Consider the following 10,064-nt stretch of genomic DNA (forward strand, 5'->3'; position numbering starts at 1 on the left):
AATACGTATTTACACTTACCAATTTCCAGTGCCGACTGTGAGTATTGTTTCTTTCTTGAACCTTTGATAATTTTGGGAGATTTCAATATTTTAGCAGATGGAAGGAAAAAATTCTTTTTTACTGTATTGGAGAAACTGATAAACCAAAACTGATTTTGAAATTTACGTATGGAAGTAACAGAATTTATTTAAACTATTAAGGGTATTATTGTCTTTTAAACAATTGATATACTTTTGTAATTATTAAACATGAATAAGGGTAGAATTGTCTTTTTAATGGCAATAGGCCAATGTGGTGAATACAAAAAAAAAATGGTCAAAACGAAAATTTGGTTGTTTGACCAAGCTATTTTAAAAAGTACCCCGGTGGAAGTTGGGAGAGGAAGAATTTTCATTTTTTCTTTTTATTTAGGCTATGTATAATATTCATTTATTTTTCATGGAACTTGAAAGATCAATTCTATCTTTCACTTTTTCATTGTTTGATAGCATTTTTTTCCCCTAAAATTCATTTTCCACATTTCTTGCAATCTAAGCTTTCAATTTTTTTATTTTTTTACAATGGAAACAAATTTTAAGAATTATTGTTAAAAAATATTTTCCTTTACTTGACAATTTCTATGTAAAACAAAATTAAACGAACATCAAAAGATAAACAATTTTCTTAAATTTTTTTTAGGTAATGGAAACAAATTTCATCCTCAATACCAGTAAAATCCATCTCTTTAATTAACAATTTTCATGTAAAACAAAGTCAAACGAACACAAAAAACACTTTTATTTCAATATTTTTCACGTGAAAAATTATATATATCAAATACAATAATTTACAATTCCTAGAACAACAATTTCCAGGCAATTTAATTCCATGAAATTCATTTTTAATTTAATTCAATTCTATCTTTGCAATGAAACAGACCTTTATTCTTCTTATGTGGAAAGTCTAAAGAACCATTTTGCCCCTATACATTGGTCAAAAGAGGTCAAAATTTTTTTAAATAGTCAACTAACAGTCAAATTGATGGAAATCATCCATCCGAACTCCAGGTGTGAATTTTTAAAAGATTTGGTCTGTGGATAGCACAAATGAAAGATTTGAAAAAAAAAATTCTATTAAATGAAATATTTGGTATCGTCGTTGCAATTATCCTTATTGTTTATGTCCAATGCTTTTCGTATTATCGGGAGATTATAAGCTCTCTCTTTTTTATTAAACTCATTTTCAATCGTACATTTTTTTAATAAAATATTTTACACGTAAATCCAAATTTTTCTATTTTTTTAACCATATAGTCTCTAAAAATCACTATTATAAAATTTATTCCCTCAAAAAATGACACTTAAACAAACACAAAAATTTAAAAATAAGTAAATTGATTATTTTGAATTTAAAATAATTAATTTTTAAACTTTACTCAACACGAACTATTTTTATTGTAAGAAGTATCTTTCTTAAAACCAATTAGGTTGACCAAAAGAATCCATAAGCAAGCAAACTCAATCTAACTAACTTTTGGCTTGGCTAGTGTTTGATTATTAAGTGCTTGTTTGGGATCGATGGAAAGAAATAAACGCAATAAACTCAAATGTGTTTTTAAAAGCGATATTTTTCTTATTTACAAGTAAAAAAAAAAAAGCTACTTATTTTGAAATTAAAATTTCAAATCTTACTTATCTACATATAAGCAATTTTTTGAATTTAACAAAGATTATAAATTGCTTTCATCCTATTCAACGAATAAACAACCTAATTAACATCTTACATAAGAGCTTAGTACAAATTTGACTTGATAGAATTATTCAAATTTAAAATGCTACGATATTAACTTTTAGAAAGAAAAATCAAGTCATAACATTCTGTACTTTGCAATAGCATCCTTGTGGAAACGATACTTCATTTATTATTTTATTACTGATCACAACTTGCACACGTGAGAATATAAGTAGCGGCAATATAATAGTGTGACAAACCAAATTGACGAAGTATTTCATCGACTTCTATAATCATTAATGAATGATTTGCTAGTGTATACAATACAATACTTAGAGTACTAAATAATAAAAAGAATTTAGAATTTTTATCTTGTTGTATTATTTATTTCATCTCATTAACTCGACGATCTTTCGATCATAATCATTTGCTGGACTTGTTGGCCCTTCATTGCCACTAGAATATTCTAGCTCGTTCTACCTGATCATGTCTCGCTTTGATCTGGATCATTCAGTTGCTTGTATCACATAATAGCAACTAGTTAGACTAACAAGTGAAACAAAGTCCATTTTCATACCCTTTTATTCTTATCAAAATCTAAGTTGAGCCCAATAAAATAAGTTTCGCTTGAAGAACTTGATCCCGATTTCATTGTGTTCATGCTAGTCTAAAGTGTGAAGGGAAAATTACTGAAGGAAAATGAATGATCAATATAAAGAGGCAATGTCAAAAACACTAGTCATTTATGAGTTCACACTTGAGATTCACAAACTAGTTTCACTCTTACTGTTCACATTGGATCATAGCCCAAATGAAATAGGCTCCACTCTCCATGATTAACTCTTCTAAAATCACTCCTCGCTTGATGACAAAAAAAGATTTACGAGCCCTAATCATAGGCAGCGATTTTATCGACCCAAAGTAGACTTTAGCAACGAGGAGGACGAAGAAGAACTATTTCTCAAGGCAGCCAACGTGGCGAAGGATAAGCTGCAGTTGATGTATTGAGGAAGCAGGTTGTGTCGAATTGAACCTCAATCCACTACCTCCAATCCTTGGTTTTGAAGTCTCTCTGTCTCCATCTGGATTTTTTGTCAATTAAAGAAAATATACATTAGATATTCTTGCTGACTCTAGCAATTTAGGATCACAGCTTACCACTGTTCCCATAGACCAGAATTTGAAACTTATCCCCAACTATGGTAACTTACTCTCTGATCCTAGCATATACCATAGGTTGGTCGGTCGCCTTCAATACCTCACTATTACTCGTTCAGATATCTCCTTTTTCATCAACATGTTGAGCCCATTCAAGCAAAGTCCTCGGGATCCTCATTACCGAGCCGCTCTTCATGTTCGTATGTTACCTGAATGGCACTCCAGGACATGGCCTTTTTTATTCTACACAATGCGATTTTCAGCTTATCGCACACTTCGATTCTGATTGGGCGAGTTACCACTCGTCGCTCCACCACTGTGACAGCCCAAGAATGACTAACCAAGAGAGGATGAATTGGTTTTTAAAACTTTTTCAAAAATTAGTTCTAAATTTAAACCAATATGATAGCAAATAGAACAATTAAACAAATCGGCTCAAATAAAAAAGCAAGTAAATATCAAATAGATAAATTCAAATAATAAGTGCTAATATAAAAGAGATAAGTAAAAGGGAGAGAGGATGCAAACGATATGTTATGGAGGTTGGATCCAAACAACGATCTACGTTCCCCGTTACCAAGCTCTTCGTCACGAGCAAGGCCTTTTCCACTATATTAATTGACTTATGGTGCAATCCAATCCTTTATAACGCTTTCAGCGACTTACAAACAAAGAGCGTCGATCCTTTACAACATTGAGATTTACTGGACTTCAACACGACCCACACTATTGAGCTTTACGAGACCTCAATATGACCCATATGTGACTTACAATAAGGAGCATCAATCATTACACAACGTTGAGCTTTTCGTGATCTCAACACGACCCGTAATAAAAAAAACAAGAGAAAGAAATATTACAAGTGAAAACATCTCTCTTAATAAATGATACGAACACAATTAAGTATCAAGAGAGAAGTATGTTTAACATTTCAATAAATAGTAACAAATGATAGCTCAAGTGTTGGATGAAAAACTTTGATGAATATCATAATTAAAAGTTAGATTCAATCAATCAAAGTGTTTCAATGAGAAGATTATGAAGAAATAAATGCAATGTAAATTCAAATAATTTTCTTTAAGAAATATCTCTCTTTTAATGAATAATTGTAACAAATCAAGTGCTAAGAGAGAAAAGAGAATGTTTGATAAATATAATGATTTTACAAGTTTAATTTAATCAATCAAAAGTTTTTCTATGAGAAGATTAAGATGAAATAAATACCACGTAAGTTCAAAAATATCTTCTAAAAAATATCTCTATTTTAATGAATGAATATAATAAGTTATGCACAAAGAGAGATAAGAAACCTTGATGATTATACAATATAAAGAAGTAGAGAAGTTTGTGTAATCCAAGCACAAAGAACTTCTTCAAAAATATATCTTTTCTTTAAGATAGGTATAAATAAATTAAGCACAAGGAAAGAAGAAAACTTTGATAAGAGAAATGATTCAAGAAGTTTTATTCAACAATCAAAATTTTCAATATGAAGAAGTAGAAAAGTTTATGTAATGTAAGTATAAATAACTTCTTCAATAATATATCTCTCTTTTAAAATTGATATAAATAAGTTAAGAACAAGAAGAGATGAAAAACTTTGATGAAAGAAATTGATTCATAAAATTTGATTGCAACAATCAAAATTTTTGCTATGAAGACATAAATGAAATAAGAATAAAAGTCAAGCTCAATGAAGATGTTTCAAATATATCTCACAAGAAAATTTTCTTCATTGTTATATTGATGAATAGAAGTGAAGTAGTATTTATATAAATCAAAATGGAAAGTTTTTGACCAATCGGACAACCTTACCAGACGTCCGCTATGTACCGGACGACAAAACTAGCCGTTATTGGTCAGAAGTCACAACGGCAAAAAATTTGACCGTTGGAGTACCGGACGTCCGGTTGACTGGACCATTGACTTTTTTTCTTTTTTAAGAATCATGGTCTTAGTTCAAGTATGAGTTTTTGGAAAATCAATCTTACATTTTTTTGTCAAAAGAAAAACATTTGATGCAAGTGGTAGTGAAAATAATTTTTCATGCACAAAATGATTTTTGAGCTATTGTCATTCATTACTAAAGATCAAAGTGTTAAATCTTTACATATGATCTAGGATGCATATTCTTTGATCTTACTTTGAAGTTTCTTTGACGCTTAGCTCTTGAATTTCTCGTCTTGATTTTTCTTTGATATCGGCTCGTACGCTCTTCATTTTGATCTTTCTTTGCAGGCATCTTTCAATCTCTAGTCTTGAATGATTTGACTTGAATGCTCGACCATGCTTGACTTTTATCTCGACTTTCATTGCACCTTTTGTGAAATTTCTAATAGCAATAGCAATCTTTTCATCCTTAATTGATCAATTTGTTACAATAGCTATAACCACTCAAATATAATTGCTAGTATATAAAACTAATCCTATTTGTTATAATCAAAACATTGAGAATTGAGTCAACCATAGTGACACACACTGGTTTTTTCATCACTTTACACCAATTCCATCTCTTGTCGCACAAAAAAACAAACAGTTAATTCTCGCTCCTCCATCGAAACTGAGTATCGTGCAATGGCTATAACCACATGTGAACTTGTTTGGCTCAAGTATGTTCCACACCGCAACATATCCTGATCTTTTGTGACAATGAGGTTGCTCTCCACATTACTCACAATCTTGTGTTTCCATGAGCTCACCAAGCACATTGAAATCAATTGTCATTCCGTGCATGAGAAATATCTTTTTGGACTCGTTTTCCCTACACACGTCTAACAATGTTCAATTGGTCGATATTTTCACCAAGGCACTCGGAAGGATCTTTTTCTTCATTTCACTTGTAAGTTGGGCATTATGAATCTCCACTGAAGGGTGTACTAGATATAATTGTATATTTAGGAGTATTTATTTCCTTGTTAATTATTTTGTTTTATTCTATGGTGATTTTCATTCCTACACTAGATGCATACCCATTTATACACAATTCCTTGTAATATAAAAGAGTTGTAATTTGCCTATTCAAATCAATGAAAAAGTTCTCCATGGGTTAAATTCTCCAATGGCCACCTAACTTTATACTTAATGTCTTCATGGCCACCCAATTTAAATTGTTTCACCATGATCAACCAACTTTATATTTAGTGCTACCATAGCCACCCAATTCAATTTTCTTTTACCACAACCATCCAATTTCATATAATGTTTCACTATAGCCATCCAACTTCTTTTTTCCCTCTTCACTAATTTTAAAAGGAGTAAAATGGGGGGGTGTGTGTGTATTAAATTTAAAAAAATAATAAAAATAAAAGTTCATTAAACAATTACTTTAAATTATAAATGAAATAAAATAAAAACTTATTTTAAAAAGAAAATTTTAAAAGAAAAAAATTGAAAAAAATGGTTCTTAGAAAAATAAAAAGACATTTTAAAAAATGTTCCTTAAAAAATAAAATAAAATAAAAACTTATCTTGAGAAAAAAAAAACACTTTTAGGATAAAAGAAAATTTTAGTTCAAAAAAATGTTACTTAGAAAAATAAAAAGACATTTTAAAAAATGTTCCTTAAAAAATAAAATAAAATAAAAACTTATCTTGAGAAAAAAAAAACACTTTTAGGATAAAAGAAAATTTTAGTTCAAAAAAATGTTACTTAGAAAAATAAAATAAAATGAAAACTTATTTCAAAAATAAGCATTTAAAAAAAATATTTTTGTATTTTAAAACTTATTTTAACCCTTTCAAATTTAGTGAAAATAAGTTAGGCAATGGTAAAACGTTATATGAAATTGGATGGTCATCATAAAATAAAATTGAATTGGATGGCCATGATGATACTAAGAATAAGATTGGATTGTTATTATGAAACAAAATTAAATTGAGCAGCCATGATAACACAAAATATAAAGTTGGTAGGCCATCGGTGAATTTGACCCTATTCTTCATTTGTGAAATACATTCCGTCAAATTCTAAGGGTAATCATCACATAACATCCTTATCTTTCAATTGTGAAAGATGTCACTATCTTTCATTATTTGACATTTTCACCCTTATTTCCAGCTTTTATTGCTCAAAGAGTCTATTTTACAAATTTTTCTCAATTAAAAACTGTGAAATGACGAATATACTCTTTTATTTCAATAAAACAAAAACAGAAATAAAGAACTAATTGCAATCATAGTCTCAATTTTTTTTAATTTTTTTTAAAGTTCAAATGAATCCAAATAAATTATTAAAAGTCACTCGTACATAATGTTCATATCTTTCATTATTATTGTAAAAAAGTCCATACTTTTCGTTTTTAGGCATTTTTACTCTTAATTTCACCTTTAATTGTGCAAACCATCATCTCTAACCATTTTCATCCAATTTCTCAATAAAAGTTATGAAATGATGAAAATACCCTCATGTTGTAATTTATAATAATTTATATAGGGGTCGTTTTTGCTTTTTTAATTTTTAAGTTTTTAATAATTTATTGGAACTCGTTTGCAATTTTTTTAGAGAAAAAATTAATTTCTAATTTTTTAATAATTTAGTAAATAGGTGAGTATATTCTTAGTTTTACATCTTTTTATTGAGAAATCAGATGAAATGGATAGAAATAACGGTTTGTGTAATCAAATGTATAATTAAGGGTGAAGGTGCCAAAAAATAAAATGTATCGACATTTTTCACAATAATAGTGAAAGATATGAACATTATGTCCTAATTACCCTCTTACTAATTTATTTGGGATTCGTTTGCATTTTTTTTAAAGGACTATGGCTACATTTTTTTTTTTTTTTTTTAAGTAGAAGAGTATATTCTTCACTTCACAGCTTTTAATTGAGAAAATTGATGAAAATGATCTTTTTGGGTAATAAAAGCTGAAAACAAAGGTGAAAATATGAAAGATAGTGACTTTTTCATGATAACGCTAAATGGCAAGAAGATAAAATGCTAATAACCCTAAATTGATGTTAACTTTTTTTCTTCTTCTTTTATTTTCTTTGCTTGAGTTTAAGTATGATATCAAGCGGTCTATGTTTGAGTTTTATTTGACTTCTTTAGAGAATACAAAATTGAATTCAATAAATTTCTTCTTTTCTTTTTTTTCTAGCAAATTATTCTCAAACTAGCATTTGATGATTAGTTTGATCATGAACTTTTAGAGATGTTCAATGTTTTATATTAAATTTGAACTTGCTCAAAAAGAGCCACATGGCGCCCCTTTTTTTGGACCTGTTCAAGGAGCACAGTTCTTCATTGAAAGCCCACAAAGTTGCCCAAAATACTTTCCTTGGCTCAACTTTTTATACCTTAGGGTCCATTTGATTGTAAAGATGAAATTTGGGTGGAAAAAAAACGAATTAAAGGAAATTGAATTGCCTAAAATTTGTTTTAGTGGGAATTGTCAATTAATAGTGTTTGATTTGTATAACTTTTCACCTGAAAAATGTTAAATAAAAGTGTCTTTTAGTGTTCGTTTGACTTCATTTTTCATAAAAATTGTCAATTTAAGGGATATTTATTTCTACAATTATTCCTATAATTTGCTTTCAACACCAAAAAAAATCCAAAAATCATCTATATTTTGATGTTCGTTTGACTTTGTTTTACATGAAAATTGTCAATTTAAGAGATATTCTCTTTTACAATTATTCTTAGAATTTGTTCCCATTGCCAAAAAAAAAGGTAGAAAGTCATTTCTCACCAAAACGGAAAACCAATTCTCACTGGTTTGGTGAGAATTGATTTTCCACAAAATCATGGAAAATGCAAGTGTGTGGAAAACGAATTTCATGAAAAAAATTTGCTATCAAATACACAAAATTGGTGGAAAATCGAATTTTCAGTGGAAATTGTGCCAATCAAACATGGCCTTATTTTCTTTTCTTTGATCACGTACGCCTCTTTCCTACCAATTCTCAATGTCTGGACCATGCTGCTCGTATAACCGAGGTACCAACCCCGTCACAATACGGGGTCCATGATTTTTTTATTCATCGTGGGTCTCTCTTTGTTGTGAGAGATCGGTACAACCAGGGTTGACACCCCAGTTTACAAGTATCAAAATCCATTCTCAATAGTGTCGTTTGCCTCTCTACCTCGTCTGCGCATTCGATTCTCTACTTCGTTTTAGAGAAAGCTCGTACGTTCTTTCTTGTTGACTTAAGGCATAATTTATGCTCAATGTTTAATATGAAAATTTAACAATTCTTGAAAATGAATCCTCTTGTTATTAGCATTCAATATGAATTTTGACAGATGGGTTTTTGTGGAATTCTTATGCGATCTGTTGTTGGATGAAAACCAACCAATTACAGAGCGATTTAGAGCTTTCAGTCTGCGCCTTATCGGTAGCCATCCCTCTGCCATCAATTCCTTCATCAAAGGTACCATTTGTAAATGAGATGCAGGTTTTTGATTTTTATCTTTTTTCTCTTCGATTATTACTTATTTGTTTTTAGAGTGACAAAGGTTTTATTTTATTTTCTGTTCTAGCAATGAGGGATGATTCAACCCTGTTGGCATATGAGGCCGCATATCGGTTGGGCCGGACTCGAAAATCTGATGCTATCCATGCATTAAAGGCCGTTGTAGAGGATTTTTCCTTGCATCCTATTGTTAGCGTAAAGGTATTGTGCTTTTGAATTTAGATAATGTATATTCCTCTGCTTTCACACTCTACTTATATAACAGGCTGTAGAATCTCTTGGTGCATTTGGTTTAGAGACTAGTATTCTAGTTTTGCAGACTAGTTTCCAATCGGATCCATCTCCAGAAGTTCGAGATACATGTGAAGTGGCTCTTACTCAAATTAGGGAACTAAAAAAATGCCACTCTCAATAAATTAATATATTTCGAGGGGCTCGAACCAGCTCCACCTGTCTTTCGCCCTATTCCAGAATTAAAGTTTGCAATTCTTGATCTGGAATGATAATCATAATCTGCTCTTACAAGTCTATATAATTAATTGTTTTATTCTCTTGTATGTTATTCAGGGAAGTTATACTGAATGAAGACAATAGCCTATATTAGCGTTGCTCTGCACTTTTCACACTTTGAATCCTTTATTTGTATCCAACTGGTGATAACGAGGAAGCATTCTTAGCTATCGTTGAATCTCTAGATGTAGAAAGCCCTATTCTACGGCACCATGTATGTTTTCATATTATGCTTTATTTGTTGGGATATGTCAAGTCTTTTGGATGA

At 30.1% G+C, this 10,064-nt stretch overlaps 1 protein-coding gene across 1 annotated transcript; it reads left to right on the forward strand.

Annotated features, from left to right (window-relative positions):
* The first annotated feature begins 6,128 nt into the window (after positions 1–6,128).
* On the forward strand, positions 6,129–9,701 carry LOC111379175 (deoxyhypusine hydroxylase-A-like). The gene is made up of 4 exons (XM_023002513.1): positions 6,129–6,136; positions 9,117–9,244; positions 9,354–9,487; positions 9,552–9,701. The coding sequence occupies exons 1-4, from the start codon at positions 6,129–6,131 to the stop codon at positions 9,699–9,701; spliced, it is 420 nt and encodes a 139-aa protein (XP_022858281.1).
* Positions 9,702–10,064: the final 363 nt, after the last annotated feature.

This window comes from Olea europaea, chromosome 3 (genome assembly GCF_002742605.1).
Source record: "Olea europaea var. sylvestris chromosome 3, O_europaea_v1, whole genome shotgun sequence".
In the NCBI taxonomy this organism is placed as follows: Eukaryota; Viridiplantae; Streptophyta; class Magnoliopsida; order Lamiales; family Oleaceae; genus Olea; species Olea europaea.